Here is a 20,762-nt window from a genome sequence, read left to right on the forward strand (position 1 = left end):
TAAACGATATTCAGGCCATGTGCCGCGTTTTATTTTAACATGAATGCATGTAAGAGTACTGGGGAGACCGGTATTTGTTGTATTTTGTGCAGATTTGTTTTAGAAATACATACAGCGCATTGCCCGTAAAACAGGAATCCACATGCTCTACTTAGGCTCCCTTATTTCAAAATGGTGCCCTATTTAGGGTACCTTATTGTGTAAGAATGTCCCGCTTAAGCTGCCTTTTAATGTCGGCGCGTTAATAAAAATACATACTTTTCTTTTTATCGTAAAATCAAGTTGATTTGAAAGTTTTCATATATAGTCCTCGGACAGTCACGTGAGAGCGGAACATACAAATTGAAACAGAAACAAAAAATCATAATACAAGGCAGACACGAGTCGTTCGTACGCAGAGCTCATCTTTAGACAGAGCCATTCCACTTCCTATCAATGAAATTGTCCACTTGTTTCTTGAACCCAGGAGCGCAGCTGAGGGCGCTAGCGAGAGAGTATTTGGTGAAATTGTCAGGTCAGGTGAGCTAAACTGATAAAATAATTGTTTACACATGCTTTTAGCCAAAAGATACAGCGTTCCTCTTTATTTTAGCGAAGGTAGTTTTAACCATAAAACGACATTTATGTACTTATAGTTTTCCCACAGAGAAACAGTTTTGCTAGCGCCTGTTGACTGGTCCGTCGAGGAGTTACGACAGCGCATACTCCTTTTGAGGCATCTGTGTACAAACGATAACTAGATGTTTGAAGCGTGGTTAACAGAAACTTTATCCGCGTATAAGAAGCAGCTGGTTATGGTGGTTGAAGATGATGCCATCAGGAGACTGGTGCTACAATGCTCTCTGTTGCTGCTGGCTTCATGCCTGAAATCAAAATGGCATGTGCCGTAAAATGGCTCATGGTGCTGCGATGTCGCTAAATTTCACAGAAATGTGTTTAATACAATTGAACTCCGGAAATATCTATATAAAGCGTATTTAAATTATCGCAAAGGTGTCTAGCAAAAATGTTTGCGGAATGTAAATGTCGCGGGCTAAACGTTGATCATCCTGAACTAGCTCGCGAGCGCCCCCTTTGAAAACAAAAGTCCAGAAAGGGGGTGTTTACTCTAAATTTACAAACTCTCTGGTATGTCCGTGTGCTCGCCTCAAAAACAAAAGGAAGTGGAACAGCCGTGATCACATGACTGCATGTATTAAAACACGGCGTGACATCATATGTTTACTCGCTGCAAGAAACTGTCTGCGAACAAGTGCTGCTCTCCGTGTCCAAATGGCGACAGATATTGAAAGACTGGTCTCTTTCGAGGAGGCCTACTACGATCAGTACGACTACTACAATCTGCTAGAGTACTCGGGCCACGCTGGCGGTAAAGGAAGATCCAAGAGGGAAATCGAGCTGAACACAAACCGCCATTGCCCTGCAGGGCACGAGAGGAAGATTGCAGAAAAATATCACAATAGCCAAATGAAACGCAGGAGAACCAAGAGCTCGTCATCCTGATGGCTTTTTTTCTGCGATGTTTACAGGTAGCTATGGATTGGTGTCGTCTGAACGTTGTGTTTATGTTGAACGGTTGTGATAGAAAAACAATCCTGCCTGGAATTTGTACAGCCCAGCCAACGACGCCATGCCAAAACAGTTCACACCCATAGAGGAGCAACAACACCTGCCTTTGTAACAGCAGTCAGGAGATCGCGATCCGTCCTTGACGGAGTAAGTGATATTGTGCATTGTGGCCTTCAGAATGGACCGAGCGTCCCCACAGCTCAGGCTAGCATTGGAGGAAAATAAACAGGTTATCATTTGTCAGTAACTGGATCAGTTAATTTCTCTTTAGCGTTATTTTTGGCTGCTTTGAGCTTTCGGGCTGTTTGTCTGTCAAAACAAAAATTAAAATATGCGGGGCTTTTTGATATGTCAAAGAACAAACTGCTCATGTATAAATAAAAAATACCTGTAGCGCCAGCCTGCCTTCTTTAAAAAAAAAAACAAAAAAAAACGTATATGTCAGCAAACCTAAATTTAAAAGGGAAACATTGAGTTTGTTTTACTAAACAATGTATTTATGTTTCTTGTTTTTAATATGATTCTCCACACAGATTTCGGATTTCTGATGTTGACCATGGCCAAGTGTCTCTGCCTTCTTGACCCAGTGAGTGGAGTGCTGTGACACCAGGAACGTGCCCATTAGTCATAAGGCAGCCCTCCATTCCATAGGTTTCCCTGTAACAAGACACCCCCCCCCCCCCCCTCCCTTCCTTCAAGTTACAGCTGTGCAAGAATAGTTAGTGTTAAGCTATGTAAGTCAGTGGATTGTGTGCTTGAAAGCTAAATGTATAGATATATACATCCACTGTGGGTGCAGGAGATATGCTGATTTTAAATCAAATAAAAAGTTGATGGTAATTGAACCAGTGTCATGTTTTCATTTGAAATGGGGTTCGATTCCATGCGGCAGTGCTTATTTGTATCTCAGAACCCCTAAAGGACATGGTATATGGGCATATCATATCATAGAGGGGGGAGTATAATTTGCAGAGCAAAGACATTTGGCTGGTGCTTCTCTATTTATGGTTTTTCTTAAATGTTTTTTTGCTTTATAACATAATAACAATGGATCCATAAAAGCAAATAATAATTTAACAGATTAGGGATTAAGGAAAATACACAACACTCTGCTGTTTTTCGGATAAAATCTCTTATTAATAGAAGTAAAACTTTTAATCTAAATAAATGTATCAATATAAATAAATAAAAATATCTGTATACAATTCACATGCCACATTCGAAGTTCTTTCTCAAATAAGGATGTTGAAACAGGTGGTTGGTTACTATGGAGACATCTTACCCCAAAATATACCCAAAATTAGTTTACATACGTTGGTTTCCTGTGGCGGCATGTCATCCTTTTATATCGCAACTGTGTGTAGCCCAGAGTGTATATTACATGTATATCATTAATGTTTTTAATGCATTTTTATGATTTGGGGATTTTACTCAGCAGACACACATCTGGCCCCATCTTTGCCTGGCTTGTAAAGCACTATCTACCTGGGCCCATCAATAGCCATTACTGTAATTCAGTTCGTAGACACCAATTGCTGTTCGGATTGCGGATAAACATTTTAGTATAATGATCCAATAGTATTTGCGTGCGTGTGTGCGCGCGCAATCAAATCAGGATGTGTATCCGCAGCGGAATTTTGTTTGAGTTGGGTCTAAATATGAAACGAAGACAGATTTAAAATGGACATGAAGACGCCCGATATTTCCCGGTGTTTGGATTTTATTTTGTACTTTGTTTCTACCGGAAAGTCAAATTAATCTGTGATGCCTTTATTTTGAAGGAACAGCTAAACAACCGGAAAGCATCATTTTTTGGTGCCTACGACTCATATACCGCACGCTAACAGACTGTTTTCCCTCATAAGTAATTCCTCTCCCTCAAAAGAAAATGCAGTTATGCAGTGTGTGCAGCGAACGGACTCCAAAATACCGATGTCCAGCCTGCAAAATAAGATAGTAAGTAAACTTTAACTGAATGTTTGTTTGCGGGCTAACCTATAGTTAGCATTTGTTTTGCTTAGCTACGAATACCACAGATAAACCTTTGGGAACAAATACTACAGTAGTCAGTTCTTTAATCTGATTTTTTGTAAATTAGAAAGAAAAAAAAGCTAATATAAGCAGCTTGTCTACCGAGAGAATGAAGAGGTACATTACTTTTGTGACGTTGGACTTCACTGAATATACTCGATACTTGTTACTCCGCTTAATAAAAATCAAAGATTTTGTATTCACAGATTGTCATTTAACAAAATGTGTGTGCAGTTAGCTTAGCAGTAAGAAAAACATTGTTTTTATTACTGTGTACACCACATGGGACGGTAACCCACATAGGTCAAATCGTGCTAGTGCAGTTTTTCTTCTTTGTGCTGTACCGCCAGTAGACAAGCTGACGACAGTGCTGCCACCTGCTGGCATGATGTTTGTCACAATCTGTGATTGGCATCGACATTACCCGCTCAGAGTTGTCATGTTCCCGTTGATGGACTCTAGAGTGTGTTTTAAGTTTGTAATAAATGAAGATGCCTGTTTAGAATAATCACATGTGAAATGTGTTAAACACTGTTGAGTACTTTGATGTGCTTGATCCTTATGAGTGTTTTGGCTCTTACAGTTGTTCACTTGGCTGTTACAAAAAGCATAAAGGTAAATTAGCTTGTTCTAAAATTTTCATTCACATTTTTACATGAGCTGTGGCTTTACTCCAAAGAGATGTTTCTTATCATATCAATAAGTGGTTTTGTTTTTTTTCCTGTTCGCAGATACCTGCCTTCCTGTTGACAAGCCTGCCCCTTCAAATCCTGAAACAAAGACTGCTGTGAGCACAGGTACAGTTACATTCCTCTCATCAGCACTGGGATTATATGGTCTATTTACTAAATAAGTAATATTACAGCTGCATTTAAAAGAAACATATTTAGAATATTACATGATTATGCCCTCATCTAAAGGGTGATATGCTTTTTCTTGAGCACCGTTTTAGATTTCAGTCTTGTTCATTTAGTCAGAGTTGTGAACTAATACTGTATTTAGAGGTGATGATCTGAATTTTAAAAATATTTACATTACAGTGACCACAGCACAGACACAGGTATATAATCATTTGGGGAAGATGAATTTTATACATTTGTCATAAATATTTGGCCTAAAGTTTCCAAATAGTTTCGTTTAAGCATAGCTTCAGTAAATGAAATCATGCTACGGTCTGTGACAGTACTCCTGTCTGGCATTACGAGTAAACCTAACACCTAAAAAGAATTTCCCTTTGATGTCTTTGCAGAGTCTTGGAGTGTTGATGATCTTCTGCATGAAGATGACATCACTGACAAAGTTCCTCTGCAGAGGCTCCAGATGTTAGGTATTTCTCCAGCACCCCTTCTTCATTTTTTGCACTTGAAATTAAAAGCTTCGTGCAACAGCAATGGCACGTTAACACAAAGTAGTGTGAGAGTAACTGCTGTTTTCTTTATCTCCAGGCCAGTCAAAAGAGCTAAAGGACCTGCTCTGTAATCCTCATCTGAGGCAGTTATTGTGCTCTATAGATGGTGCAGAGCATAAAGAGGATGCAATGAAATCCGCCATGCAGGAGCCGCTGTTTATGGAATTTTCTGATCAGTGCTTGAAAATTGTAGAAAATGATGCAAAATCAAGTGAAGATGCCAACTTGTAAAATCCAGCTTTCATTTTTTTAAATATATTTTTGTAGTGTTGTTGCTGCAGTTTGTGTTGGGACTTCAAACTACATTATGTATATAATGTTCAAATAAAAGCCCCAACTTTTTCAAACTGTAAAAATTCCCAGAGTTACCATTAACAAGACTTCACATGTAAAGACTTCAAGGGGAAAGTGATGATTGGAAATCCAAACATTTTAAAACTGACATTTCAACAAAAACATTTAAACATACAAGTCAATGGATACCGTGGTACTACTGACAGAAACGGAAGAAAATAAGAACAAAACAGTTAAAATACACAAATTCCATATTATAACTTCTGATAATAACCTGGACACGTTTGCATATCTAAGTCATTAAATTTGTGTGGATAAAATGAAAAAAGGAAATCTCTTGAAATTAAAAGTGTGGAGTGAGAGGCTCCAATGATTTCTATGATTGTTGCTAATGTGTTTGTTCAAAGTTTAAATATCAAAGCTGATCGTGATAAGAAAAATCAAGTTTATCATACACAAATACTGTAGTGTAAAAAGACTTTGGTATATGTTACAGTACTGCATTGCTTTGGATGAAATTCACACAGTGGTTCAGACATATTTTGTTGACGTGCATAAGACAAAGAGCAGCGATGTAAATAAACCTGGGTTCATCCTTTTTCACATCAGTGAAGTTTCTGTTATGCAGGGTGTCTACGGCTCCTTGAAAGTTCTTCAATACTCATCAATATAAACCCTTAACGTATTAGTGTGGATGTGTCTGATGTGCTTTTACTCAAGTTATTGAGAATTTCTGGCACACTATTCCACTGTTTTTGCTTCCTCAACACATTTAGATCATATGACTTTAGTATTTGTACAATAATACCCTTGTTTGCCTGTTTTCATTAAAATACTGTCGACCACCAATGGTTCCTCTCAGTTCTATGGTAGACACACCTACAGTGTCGATTTCAAAATCCTGTGTCATGTTTGTCGCGTTGACGAGGTTTTCAGACAACTTGCTCCGACCTTGAGGTCGAGGTCACTGACATACAAACTTGTCCAACATTTTTAGTAAACACACCTATGGTATCACCTTGTTCTCCAGTTATTGCATTCACAAACTTAAATGTCCGCGCTGCCTGCCTGGTGGGGTGATGACAGTACACAATCAGCCTTTTGCTGCTCAGGGGTAATAAGAAAAAGGCTAATGATTAACTAATTTTAATGGTGCTTAAAAACAACTGCCTCAAAAATATAAAAATCCCCGAAGCCTCAGGCCAGCAAAGTGTAAATATGCACGACCAAGCTGTCGATTACACTGGTGGACACCCTGAAAATATCAGAGCCTGCTCATCAGTCAAGATAAAGATTCTGGGCTATTAAAATGGTGTAAGAATGAAAATTAATAAAATACATTTTACCTGCTCATGCCTGTAGACACCCTGTCGTGTAATCTTGTTGATTACATAAGAATGTGCATGCTTTTGAAGTGCAATATTCGCTTAACGTGCAATATTTGCTCGATTACCATTTTCCTCCTAGCAGCAACCACAAAACTACACAAGAATCAGAAACAGAAGACTGGAAAAATTAAGTCACAGATAAATAATCAGCCCAATAAATACATGTACAGCTCATATGTGGTTTGATCGTGGATTCTAAGAAAGGCACTTGTCTCGAGGCCTAATACTCTGATCATCTATCAGGAGACAAAAGCCTGCAGCCCTGGTATTTTTTTTTTCTTTTAAAAAAGTGCCAAGATTATACCTTAAATTTTGAGCTTTACAAAGATTTCTTTTAAAAAGAGTTAGTGTTTATCCTGCATCACCATAATCCCATCTACACCATGTGCTGTTTTCTACATGTGACAAACATGGCAAGTTCTGTAAAAGAATCCTCTAAAGTTGATTCTGTTCATCTGGACGTAGCGTTTTCAGTGGGAGAAACATTTCATCACTCATCCAAGTGACTTCTTCAGTCTCAGCTGACTGCAGGTTTCCCCAATCTTATAAACAGTACATTTGCATAATGACTGAAACCAGCCCACTGAAGGAACAATGGGGTTGGGAGGTCAGTTCCTTCATCATAATTATGCACATTTTCATGACCATTGATCAACAACCACTGATCAAAGCCCACTGATCAATGGCCATGAGTACCATTCACAGAGAAATGTGAATGGTACTTCATTTCTTTCTGTAAAAGAAATGAAAAGAAGGGGTTACGTTATCTTAAATGCAGCTGAGGATTGTATCCACTCTCCTCACTCAGATTTGGAATTTTAGGTGATATATTTATATATATTTTGTCATCTCTGGGGCCGTAAGGCAACTGGAGGTGATTTTTAGCACTGCACCAGCTTACATAAACGCTTCTGATAAATAATAATTATGCAAGGATGCAGGTTTTATAATTCCCTTCATCCCTGTAAGACAGGGTAAGATCAGTTTCGACCTTCGTTTAAAAAAAGAAAACAAAAAACAAACAAACGTGGCAATTAGTGTTTTAACCTACATACACAGTGGCAGCATGAAATAATACCATGTTTCATGTCAGATTATGGAGAAGCAGCTGCTTCACTGCAAGAAGCGTTTTGCACTGAGGCAGGGGTTACAGAGTTTTCTCTAGCAGGATCTCATTGAACCCCGTCACGTCGCTCTTCAGGTCCGGCTGCCTGTCAGCGTAGAGAAGCGGAGATCGCTGACAGTGCAGCTTTACGGATCCCTGTGCAGGAAACGAGAAAGAGAAGACCATCAGATGAACAAAATGAAAACGTTTCTGGAAGGTGTTTGTGTCCTCACCTTGGGCTGAGCCCTTATGGAGGCGAGTTCCTCCGTGTACTGGTTGGTCTTCACCTTGTACTCTCCCCTCCTGGATGGCAAGTTGAGGGAGGCGATGACAGACATCATCTTCTGGAAGCCTGTGGCTGTCAAAGACACAGTCATGGACGGTGCAGAGGCTAGAGCCAGGCCCATGGGCCACCCTTGCACCGTGACGGGCTCCGGGATGGTGGAGAGCTGTACTGAGCCCCGTTCCCTGATGACAGGAGTCAGTGCGGGTGTATCCTCCTCCACCAGGTCCTTTGCGTCATCAAGTTCTGCTTCAGCCAAGGATTTCAAGAGTAACTGCAAGAAGATGTAAAAAATAATAATAAAAGCAAAGTTATTTACAGATTAACACAATGAAAAAAAGCAGTAAAACTTAACACATGAGGATAAGCGTTCAAATATAATCTCACCCTCCACTTCCTCCAGGTGCTCTGGATGACTCCAGCTGCTCTGTTCCATCTCCGGACACGATTCCTGACTAGCCAAGACCGCACCGCTGCAGGCAGTTTAAAACAAGTTACTTATTCTAAAGGTTTGTTTCTCTTGCAGAACAAGAACCATAAATAAATAAATAAAGCACCAGTAATAATAGAACATGTGTATTGAACAGCTGAAGTAGTTATTTGTGATAGGCTCTGTCGTTAAAGGGATAAACAGCCTGAATACAGAGTGTGCAGACACCGGCAGCTGGTCACCGTGGGCCCGGCCGTCAGGTCAAAGCCTGCAGAGAACCTGCGGGAACAGGGCCACACTTTGCATTACTTCACAGGCGCATTATGAGTTCACCTGCTTGGATCAAAGTAGCAGACTGGCGGTGGGTGTGTCGTCTGCCCCGCTGGTACCGTAGCCAACAGCACTGAATGGTAAAGGCGCAGTGAGACAGGATCTTCTTCCTCTGATCTTCCAGTAAATCTAACTGTGAGACGAGTCAGACAGGTCAGTGTGCTCAAAAAGAAAAAGAAAACTGGAACATTTATACCACTAACTAGACTGCATAGCAAACAAACAAAATGCAACAAAAAAAAAAAAAGAAGAAGCTGAAGGAATTCTAAAAATAAATAAGCTTGTTTGTTTGTAATGAAACACACAGATTTTAAATGACTGACCATCACTTGTGTGAGAAAAACTTTAGTCCTCCCACAATGCACCAATGTACTGTGCTCTTCACTCGGACAGCGGTGTTTCAACGCCACACTGAGGATCTTCTCCACATGTCGCTGAGGACAAGTGTCAGCTTCCAAATCTAACACTGAAGGCAAGCACAAGTTAGATTAAGTGATCCACTAAAGATATAGTAATGTTCACAGTTGTGCAGCACTCAGACTGTGAGACTGAGGTTTATCACACAGTAACAGCGTGTGAGGTTAAAAAGTGTAACGGGTGAAGAACAGCAAGGGAGCAAACACATCTGAATCAACAGCACAGCTTCCATAGCCGCTGTGCTGTGAATTCAACACCAATTTTTTAATCTTTTAACATGCACACGGAGAGGAACACAGAGGAGATATGAACTTTTATAATAATACACAGCATGTTGCAGCATTCAGGTTGTGCATGCACGTGCTAAGAAGTTACAGACTTGACAGCAGCTCTGTAAGTCTGTTTAGGCATTTGTCCAACTGATGAATCACTAAGGCGAGCCTGCTTGCTTACTGGAAGCACATTGCTCAGCGGTTAGTACTGCTGCCTCACAGCAGGAGGCTCCTGGGTTCGAAAGCATTTCTTTAAACACTCTGATCCACCTTCGGATCAGTCTGTCAAAATCCAGCTATTAACGCGACCCAGTAAGATCTAAGGAACATTAATGTCTAGATCAGGTGTTATGTCATCCACAGGTGGTTCTTTTGACCTTAATAAATCCTTGCAGTCTCACACAGCATGCAGAAATAAAAAGAAAGCACTGTGCACATTTACATAATTACACACTTTACATTTTATCACAATATTTATGATGTGGGCTGTAAAAGAATGTCACTAAAACAAGTACAATTAATATTCAAGATCACTAAAATCCATCTAACGTCAACTCCATGTTCACACTGGACAAAAAGTTGGGAGATTTCCCAAACCATTTTTGACCATCATCCTTATACTTTACTAACTACAAAAAAAAAAAAAAAAAAAAAAAAGACAGCTGAACACAGCAGTGAAGCTAAGTGTCAGTTGATACATAATAACTGAGAAAAAAAATGCAGGAACATGCAAGGCAAGCTCCAACAGTCATGCATGCATTTACCTGGAAAGGTTGCAAATTTTGTTTGTTATTTTGTTTTTAATGCACCAAGTTAAAAAAGTTCCCAAGGAGAGTAGAGTACTGAGGATCATGAGAGGGTAAGAGGGCTACTGAAGGAAAAGCAGAATAAACCAGCAGACCTAAAGAGAGGAGATAAAATCACTATTTTCCCCAAACACGAAACATGCGAAACTGACCAGAAATGGATTCAACCACAAGCTGTACTCACCAACACTGTGACCCCCCAACTTTATGTGTTTAGCGATCAGTGCGTAACGTTGCAGGAAGCTTTGGAAAGGAATCCTGTGCACCAAAAGTCAAGACGTCAACCAAAATCCAGCAGAAATTAAATGGTACATTAGGCTGATATTCCAATAAAGTTTCACCTTATTGGAAATCCAGCAGCACTAATATGGATGGTCTCCACAATCCCGCAGGCCTCTAGCTGAATGATAACCTGAAAACAAACAGCAAGGATCAAGTGAAACCTTTGCCTTTTGTTCAAACATGTCAGTGTTGTCTTTGTGGTGTTAAAACACAGATTATTAAACATGGGAGTAGACTGTCTACCTCCTCCTTTTTGAAAGTCAGTGGCTTGCACTCAGGGTTTGGCTTGATGCAGCGAGTGTAGTGAGGAGTTGTGAAGTGGAGGATTTTCATCAGGGTCTCCAGTGAGTTCTACAATGAGATATTAGCAATTACCAGTGCCAGCACTAAAGCCTCCAAACTATAAAAGAGGTTGTGACTAGCTTATATTGCCCTGATTATGAAGGCTAGAGCTGGATCCTACCTTGAACTTGGAGACCACAGTGGTTTTACCAGGCCCCTTTTTAATCTGACTCTCAGTTTCATTGTCTTTGAAGATCTGGTGAAGAAGCTGGTTGTTGGACTTTTGAAGCAGGCTAATTAGCTCTGGTGGCACTGGGTCCTTAAAATAAATACATAAATAAATGAAAATCAGTATCTAAGCAGAAGTGCAGTAAAGGAATACATATTCAGCTTATTTCTGACACAGCTGAAAGCTTTTCTCACCTTGTTTTTCTCCGCCATGCCTTCTATCTGATAGCCAACTTTGCCGGCGTAGTGGGCCACAGTGAAGTGCGGCACCTTGCTGAACTTGTCCCAGCTGATGTTAGCATTGTCACACAGCTCCTTCTCCAGACGAACTCGGAACGTTTTTGCATCCGAGGCTCGATTTAGACGACTCTCCTACAATATGTAAAAACACAAAACAAAACATGGTAAGATAAATTTGCACATGTTAACACTTCCTTACACAACTATGCAGACTGATTTCTTGTGTTTTTAGGATTCAGAAAAACTGTTTTCAGGAGTTTAGGTGATTATCAAAACGAGTCGCACTTCTTTTGATTTTACCCCCATACTGCCTTTCAGTGAAGACCAACCGAAAGGTTATTTAGAATGCAAAATCAAGCTAATGATTGAAGGTCTGATTTTGGTGGCTTTTTACATTCTCCTTTTTTAAAAAAAATTTTTTTTTAATTTATTTGTTTATTTATTTTGGAAATTCCATTTGTGTTTTGTGGTGTCTGTCAGAGAAATAAAACCACAACAAAGGCCTCACATTTACAGACATCAAAGACATTAACAAGAAAGTGCCCCAGTAACATCGCCAAAAATCAGACAGCTATGTGCAAGTGACACATCTATCATACATATCACCTGGAATTATTCAGGTAAGCTACAAGGTATAAAAGACCTCTGGTCATGAAATGTCCACAAAGGTGGTATTCTGATGGTAGTAAATTGTATTCACTTTGCTTATCTGGCACATTTACTACTAGGACATTTAAGAATAAAAGTAGACAAGAGAAGAAATGGTGTAAAATTAAACCCAGCTTGGTAAAATGTTGGAATTTTGTTTTTTTCTGCTTTTTTTTTTGAGTCTGCACGATATTTCCTTCTGTTTGTTTCTTAATGGCCAGCATACCTCATTAAGAAGAGAGAACACACTGATGGGGCTTCCCTCTAAAAGATCGAGGCAACTTTGATTGTCTTGGTATTTGACAAAGGACCACTGCAAACCCTCTGACACATACTCCTCCTGGAAAAAGTAGTGATTAAAAAAAAGAAAGAAAATTCACATACAAGACATTTTAATCTTTTTTCAATCGCTAGAGCTTTTGTGAAAAGTGAAGAACCCCCTGAAAGCCCAAGGTCAGAGGAGTACACTGCAAAAGAAGTTCAACATAGCCAGGCTTTCTTTGCATTAGCTGGTTTGACCCTTAGCAAATGCTCCCTATGAGTGCCACCTACTGTAGTGAAAGGCATTATCAGATGATGGTGATAAAAATCTATGTAGAACATACAAATTTAATAGTAAAATGAAATACTGACATTAATGCTGCAGGAAAAACAATCTGATGATCTAGCTGCTGTTCATGTCTAATATAGCAGTTCTGAAACTTTTCTCGAGATGCATTTAAACATCTTATTATCCCATAGCCTAATAAAGGAGATGTTGAAATCGCTTTAGTTTGTTGACAGATTAAATCTGAAATCTGCTTGAGCACTCAAAATAGCAGCCCACTGAGAAATCTGAACAGATTACCTTCAGAGAAACAAAACTACCTGCTGAGCTCTGAGATAATGAGCCACAAAGTGCTGCTGGAGTTTCTCATTGGCGTAGTTGATGCACAGCTGCTCCAGGTTATTGGTCTGAAAACATTCAAAGCCGTACACATCTAGGACTCCTGAAGATTACAGAGGAGTTCTGTGAGCTTGGCTATAGAGCTGGAAATTCATGTTCAGCACTATCTGAGAAAGTAATGCTTTTACCTATGAAGTTGCACCACGTTGATTTATCAGCACATATGCTGTTGTTGATGAATGTAACCAGCCATTCAAATAACCTGGTGGGAAAAGTCACACACTTATTTTCAAGCATGGAGATGCTATAATGATTGTAAACAGACAATATTCATGTTTACTGTAAACAGAAAACGGCATGACGGTTTAACATTTAAGTCTTTGACGACAGCAGAGTTTCCACAAACATGTTCCCACATCATCATCCATTCTAGCAACAGTTTTTTTGCACTCTGAGAAGTTGTTGATGGTCAAATGGAGATTCTTACTGGGCGTAAATGACTTTGGCTAGACAGTCTCTCCTCACACTGCACTCTGCCTGAGAGCACGGCTTGAGCACGCTTTGCTTCCCCGCCTTCAGAGTTCTTACTCTTAAACATGTTTGAAGCTCCTCAGCAGGAACACACAGCAGCTCAGCAGCCCTCTGCAAGAAGTCTAAAGGCAGGAGACAGGTGTGGTGATGTCATAGAACTTATTACTCAATCCAACAAAAAACATGGAAATGTAACTACCATATATACCTAATCATTCATTATCTGGAAATGTTTTATAACAAATGTCAAAAGCAAAACAATATCCAGTACCTTTAGATTTTGCATCAAGGTGACAAGGTTGTGATTCATCTGCTGAAGAGGAGAAGCTGACATTTCCCAACTGGAGAATTCCTGCTAATATCTGTAACGTGTTACAACAACAGAGAGAGGGAAGAAAAGAAAAAACACTGCACATAAACCACTGAAAGTTAAAGAGCTGAGATAACATGCTATCCCCACTCACCACCCACGAGACCCCACGCCCAATGTCCTACAGCAGATTTAGCCAGACTGACTCAGTGGACTGGCTTAAAAACTTTCTAATGGTCCAAAGGTTAACCTGATAGGAAGTATCAGAAACTCAGATTTTGCTTTAGAATCTCCATCTGTAGACAAGCACTTCTTAATTATAGTACAGCAAGATTATATGACTGACGTGGCTAAGGGGTGCAAACCCCAGACCACCCTCTGAGAAGCACTTATACTTACATTATAGTGGGCTCTAAGTAAGGAAGTGTTTATTAAAAATGCATCACATAATACTTGTCAACAACTTTTACTCTGAGGTAGAAGATCTAACAGCACTTGTTACTTGAATAATGCATTTTGGTCTGTGGCCTTCATTGAGAGCTACATTACAAACTGCACTTTAAATAACATTTTAAAATGTCCAGTACATCTACCCACCAATCCAATCAACAGTGTGAATGCAAAGAATGCAGAGTAGAGGATATCCTTTCTTACCCTAAATATTTCTCCTTGCCTTTCTGCATTGATGCCCAGATGAACCATTGCTTCCACTGTCTCATGGAAACAATCCTCTATAAAAATTTAAAAAAAATTTTTTTTTATATTATATAGCTGTTACCAAAAAAAACAAAAATGACCTGGGTCTAGAAATGAAATTAAATGTAAAAATGAGTGTAGACATGTTGCTTAATACACATAAAAAAAGGACACCAACCTTCAATTGTTTTCTCGGAATTTGGCAGCCAAACAAAACTTTGGTCATGTGACATCTTCCACTCTTTCCGCTGCTCATCTGTGGCCCCTTTCATCATCTGAAACATTAAATCGCTCGCTGTTCATGTATGTTAATACTGAAAAGAATTACTACATATCTGGAGTAAAACATCTCTGAGCTGTAGCGCAGCTCTGTTCGCTCGCCTGGTAGAAGATGTGGAAGTTTCTTTCATTAGCTGGTTGGCAGGCCACCCTGGTCTTCTCCAGTAAATATGTCTGTACAGACGCCCCAACTAAAAGTTGACACCTTTAAATAAAAACGACACATTGACCGCAAATCTGGGAAAGTAAGAGAGAACACTATTCAGACGATGCCACCTCAAGTAATGTTTGTAAATACCTGTCCAGCTGTAGCTGAATGTATTTTCCGAAACGACTGCTGTTGTTGTTCCGGAGCGTGCAGGCATTGCCTAAACGAAACATATGCTAATGATGATGAGCGACCGTTTATGGGATTCAGTTTTCACATTAACAGAAACACCTCTGTTTCTCTTACCAAAAGCTTCCATTACAGGGTTGGAGTCCAGCACTCTCCTCTCGATCCTCTCCACTGTGTCCTGACTCTTCACCACCGAGACGGACGCCACTGTGGCATAGTACTTCATCAAGCAGCGAGATGTCCACGTCTACAAAGAAACAAATCATTAAGAGACAAGCAGAGTTTTTTTAAGCATATATTAAAATGTGACAAAAAAGCAACTTTGGGCATGGTGGAAAGAGAATCTAAAAATAATTTTAAAACAATAGTAATAAAAATCTGTGATAGGAAAGAATGCATGAGATGTTTATGCCAGTCAAACTACTGCAGATACCGGCATACAACTTTCTGTGGGATGGTGAATTTGGGTTGTCTAGACTATAGCATGTATGATGAACTGCAGTAAACAAGGAGCAATATTTTGGGGGCATTAATAAAAACAGACAGATGTCAGATTACTAAGAGCCAGATCTAATAAACAGGGTAAAAACTGTGTCATGTTGCAGTAGCAAAAAATGTGCTGATGGGAGTGAAAAGTTCTGTGGGTGACCTAACAATATGCTAAGCTGCCACTCGGTTATTGATGATGTTACTTTGACACAATTTTTCTATTCTCCAGGCTGTGTGAGGCTGTGGGTGGGGAATTCCAGGCCTAAAGGGCTGGTGTCCTTCAGGTTTTAGATATCACCCTGGGTCAACAAACTTGAATCAAATGATTAGTTGCCAGGCCTCTGGAAAACTTCCAAGACATGTTGAGGAGGTAATTTAGCCATTTAAATCAGCTATGTTGGATCAAGGACACATCTAAAACCTGCAGGACACCGGCCCCTGAGACCTGGAGTTCCCCCACCCCTGCTCTAAAGTAAGTTCAGTTCACTAAAACTCCACTCTGCCACATTAAAATATCTGGATTACTCTATAGCAGAAATATGTGTTACACAGTTATAGGACAGACTTCTACCAGTCTGTGGTAGCAAGTGCCATTGTCTGCTAGCAGGATAGGATCAGTCACAGAGAGGCCAACAGGATCAACAAACTGATTCACAAGGCTGGAAGCATTGTTGGGCAGAATCTGAAGGTGTTTGAGTCAGTGAGGGATAAGAGAACAAACTAATCTGCATCACGGACAATTAATCACACACTACTGAGGCAGCAGAGTTCCTTTTCCCTCAGACCAATTCAGCCTCGCTGCCATACAGAATGCTTCAGCATGTCATTTCTGCCGTTTCCTGTGAAACTGTGCCATAACTCTTCTTTCTTTTCCTTCCATGACAGGTGAACACATCGGTCAGGCATGAGACTACACACACATATTTCTGCATCACACATTGTTGCAGCAGTTTCTTAGATTTAAAGTGTACATATTTATGAATGCTATTTGCACTACTCTATTGAACAATTTCAGTCTCACTTTTTATTCTTCTCCAACTTAAACACATTTTTATTTTGTTTTTGTTGTTGTGTATATAAAAATGATTTGCCCTCCCACAGTATGCGCCTGTGGCTCTTTCACCTTTACTATGTTGTTTATTTATTGTAGACTGTACCGTTTTTCTTCTTTATCCTGCCACTGTAACACAATGATTTCCCTTGTGGGATCTATAAAGGATTTTTTTATTTTGTCTTAATGACAAACTCTTTCCAATAATCTTTGTCCCCTCATTCCAAAAACCACATATATGTGATTCATTGAAATATTCTCCTCCCAGAATTTTGTGCTCTGAAAACGAAACTCTTACACTCATTTGGAATAAGGCCAGCTGCAAAGGTTCTTGTGTCTACATCTTTCAGTCTCAAAACTAACACTGCACCTCTTTAGTAAATCCCGACAGCAGCTTTTAAAACATCAAAAGAGGGTTTTGCCACTAAATCTGGCTCTTAGTGTCTAATCAGGTTAGTCCATATACAGTAAACTGGCTCATACTCCCACTTGAGCAGCCAACTTTTTATGATACTGTTTAACCCAGTTTTCAAAAAACTTGCTAAGCTAAGTAAAATATAAATAAAAACAAATGTCTCTTTCCAGTAAGATTTGACTGGACAGTTTTCCATTTCACCTCAGTCCTTCTTAAACAAGCTGGTGTCATTGCTCAATATTATTTACATAACATTACAGGTTTTTTCACTGTACAATCTTAATTGGTATTTGTGGAAGCAACAATGAACAGTGCTCACTTTTAGAAGTGTATGCAGTGATTTTCACCACACAACCGTGTCTGTTTTTAATTCAGGTTTTAATACCCGAGGGCCTGAATAGGATGGCTTTGACACTGATTTTTATAGTTGCCCCTTGCATTGTGATTTCACTCAATTTTATGATGAGAAACATCATTCTGAACTCAAAGTTTTCTTCAGAAAGACTTAGCCTCTTTGGGGTGCTTTCAATATTTTAAAATACCAGTTATGTTAATAATCGGTTACCAGCTGATCTAATTTAACATTCAATATTTTTTGGCATCACACCACATTTACAGATGGTCATTGCCCTTGTCCCAACATGCTGCAGATATCAAATTCAAATGAGCATATCATTTGCACAAAACAATAACATTTGCCATTTTTAACATATGACAGCTTGTCATCGTACTATTTTCAGTTAACTATCGTCTATTAATGATTTGCAATTCAAATCATGCAAAGTGCTTCTGTTTTGGACAAACCGTTGCAAAAAGTAACAAGTAAGCTGACATTCTGGTTCATTATTCAGTTAGCTTGCACTTTAAGCTTAATGCTGCATGTGTCTGGTTTACCTTTCCAGCACCACTCTCACCACTGACCACCAAGGACTGGTTCACCGGCTCCAGCTGGCCCCGAACATTCCTGTAGGCTTCTTCTGCCACAATAAAGATATGCGGCTTGAACTCCTGCAGGCAAAAATGTCCAGATTTATTAAATGGATGGTCATACTTACTGCATGCAGAGCACCCGATAGCTTAAAGACCTCCCAGATGTTAATAAAAGCAGTACTTTTGAGTTTCACTGAGTAGGTCTGCATCATTGGATGGTTTGAAACACTCACTGATGGCACCACTATTCATCTTCTCCCATTATAGCACAAATCTACAGAAATATACATCTACATATGATAGCCAAATAAAATAAAAAACAAATGGGAGCTGCTTGAAATACCTGGGGCTGATGAGCATAATGATACTCCTTCATCACATCCAGAGAGTAGAGGTCTGGAATGGGCTGGAAGGGGTTAAGAGCCACCAAGGTGCAGCCAGCATGGGTGTAAAACACCTTCATGCTGTACCTGACCTGCAGGCATTTCAGCACTGTCAGGGAAAGAACAAATATTATCAGACATTAAGTGGGAAAATTTGCATTGTTACAAATGTTTACAGATGCACCTACACAATGTTTTAAAAATAATAATCTGTACTGTAATGTAGTTTCCTCAAGGTTTTTTTGACATATGATCTACAAAATAGATCAGTATGACTACACTTACATATCAAAACTTAGATAAAAAGAATGAAAACGTAAGTAAAGGTGTAATGAAAAGGCTAAAGGTATAACACTGCATCAGCAGTCATTCACACATTAACATTTTATCAACCATGCAGATTTTATCTTGATGTGGACAAATAATACACTGCCAGCACTGCAGATCAAGATTAAGTTGCCATACAGTGGAAAACACTGCCTAAACTCAAGCTTAGTTAAATCATTTAAATAGGTCAACCAGCAGGCACAAGCATGCCCTATTACGTCATTGTATTTACATTATCAAGTGATTTAAAAGATAGAGACATTAGAGATGGATACCTGTCGCTGGGGTCACTGGGTTGACTTTGGTGAGGTCATCGTAAGTGTAAAGTTGGTCTTCATCAATGAGGAAGGCCTGAATTTCTCCCTCCAGTGAATCATTAAGGGACCGCTGAGGAGGATGGACTTTCTGAATTAATGCCTTCACCTATTACTTAACATCTCAAGTTAAGTAAATGCCAAAGGTATGTAAAATGGTCAGTCATTACCACATACGGAGTAAAGTGAAAGATAATAAACAAAATAAGGGAAAACACTTATTTTATCAATGAATATGGTTCAATTTTAAAGAACTAAAGGAAGCTAGTGATATTAAATATATTATTATTCAATTAAATCATACAATCACATCCCCTAGACAACTAGGTCTCCACTTTATCTTGCCATTAACTCAAGGCATGGGCCTGCAGGCTGTCTGACTGCTGTCAACAGTCTGAGGTGTGTACAGACAGCTTTAATCCAACAGCAGGTAGCCTACATACCATCATTCTGCAAGGCTACTTTTAAACCACGTAAATAATTGCATTAATTTAATGCCCATTACTAGACGACTAATTCCCTGGACACATTGACTCATAGCAGGTAGCCTACATGAAATCGCTGTTAGAGCAATGTTTGTCTTATTAAGCTAGTTAACCTATAAATATAATTACAAACATAACATATAGGAAGACAAAGTGATTTTTCTAGTTTTCCATTACCTGTGAGAACCTCCAGACCTTGGCTGTCGCGCTCATGCCAAACGCCATTCAATAATTTGCCAATTTAGCGAATGATGTTTATATACATTACATACTTGCAACCTAGCAACTACCTCCATGTAAAGCATAGTGTACAAACAACGAGCCACTGACCGGCCCAGGGCATCGCACTCTGAAATATACTTAAACACGTTCAAAAATGGCCCAAAACACGTCTATTTGACCATCTCGAGTCACGTTCCCTGGTGCTACCATACTTTTGCGTTATTAATGTCAACAACAAAAATGCGCAGCTATTCTTCTATAAGTGTAGCTTCGTTTATTTCTTACACTGCATGCACTATTTTCATCTTCATCATCATCATCATCATAAACGCTGCATAACGGAAATGTTATTGAGTCTCAAGTATTTGTGTATTAATAAAATACTCCAAAGAGAGTCCAAATTAGATCCAACCAATCAAAAATTGAGGACAGGTACAGCCTCGTTAATGTTCTCCCAGTCAAGTTACCTTTAATCATATTATTTATTTATTTATTTATTTTATTTAATTTACAAACCAAAAAGGCAAATGTCGTAAACAGAAAAACTGTGGACAGGTCATACTCATGCTCCAACTCACCGTTGCTCCTCCATTTCTATATCCTTCTCTAACGTCCCGTCGGTCGTCCACAGAGCTCATTGATTGACCGCTGCCCTCGTGTCTCTCTTAAAAGTAAGCCGAAACTCTACTTTGACAAAAAGCGTTGCTTTGTACTGATTAAGTTGGTCTTTTATTCTAATTCTCAGACCTAAAACTTATTTCCATTACTGTAAAAAAAAATTCCTTAAGGACAACCTTCGGCGAGCCTGCTGTCCCGCTTGTCTGTCTGACCGCCTTGCCCCCGAACTCCCAAACCACGCATTTATTCCCGCCCTCTTCCTGTTGATTCACGGACCCAGATGTACCTGTGATCCAGCACCGGCTGGGATTTCTATGAGGGACATGTTTCCCTAAAACTGGGACATTTATGACCTAGCAAGATTAACTTTTTAATGACCAGCTAATTCGATGTTATAATTGTTATAATAGTTTTCTTGTTACGTCCTCCAATATGCTTCCACATTAAGGGCCCAATAAATTACTTATTTGATTTCG

General features: G+C 39.4%; 2 protein-coding genes across 2 annotated transcripts; one reads left to right on the forward strand and one right to left on the reverse strand.

Annotated features, from left to right (window-relative positions):
- Positions 1-3,342: 3,342 nt before the first annotated feature.
- On the forward strand, positions 3,343-7,393 carry znhit3 (zinc finger, HIT-type containing 3). Its single transcript, XM_080866056.1, has 5 exons — positions 3,343-3,525; positions 4,184-4,215; positions 4,332-4,397; positions 4,850-4,927; positions 5,046-7,393. The coding sequence occupies exons 1-5, from the start codon at positions 3,458-3,460 to the stop codon at positions 5,237-5,239; spliced, it is 438 nt and encodes a 145-aa protein (XP_080722182.1). The 5' UTR covers positions 3,343-3,457; the 3' UTR covers positions 5,240-7,393.
- A 194-nt stretch (positions 7,394-7,587) lies between these two features.
- Positions 7,588-20,508, reverse strand: myo19 (myosin XIX). The gene is made up of 24 exons (XM_080866053.1): positions 20,247-20,508; positions 18,923-19,034; positions 18,281-18,429; positions 17,902-18,015; positions 15,170-15,299; positions 15,014-15,083; positions 14,818-14,920; positions 14,615-14,711; positions 14,395-14,471; positions 13,702-13,792; positions 13,387-13,552; positions 13,088-13,161; positions 12,881-13,002; positions 12,240-12,353; positions 11,321-11,497; positions 11,079-11,216; positions 10,859-10,966; positions 10,675-10,745; positions 10,518-10,591; positions 9,162-9,304; positions 8,842-8,971; positions 8,466-8,551; positions 8,029-8,352; positions 7,588-7,951 (listed from the first exon to the last, which is right to left on the reverse strand). Exons 1-24 carry the CDS (start codon positions 20,304-20,306, stop codon positions 7,838-7,840), a joined length of 2,844 nt encoding a protein of 947 aa, XP_080722179.1. The 5' UTR covers positions 20,307-20,508; the 3' UTR covers positions 7,588-7,837.
- Positions 20,509-20,762: the final 254 nt, after the last annotated feature.

The sequence above is a fragment of the Rhamphochromis sp. 'chilingali' genome, assembly GCF_963969265.1.
Source record: "Rhamphochromis sp. 'chilingali' genome assembly, chromosome: 19".
Taxonomy (NCBI): domain Eukaryota; kingdom Metazoa; phylum Chordata; class Actinopteri; order Cichliformes; family Cichlidae; genus Rhamphochromis; species Rhamphochromis sp. 'chilingali'.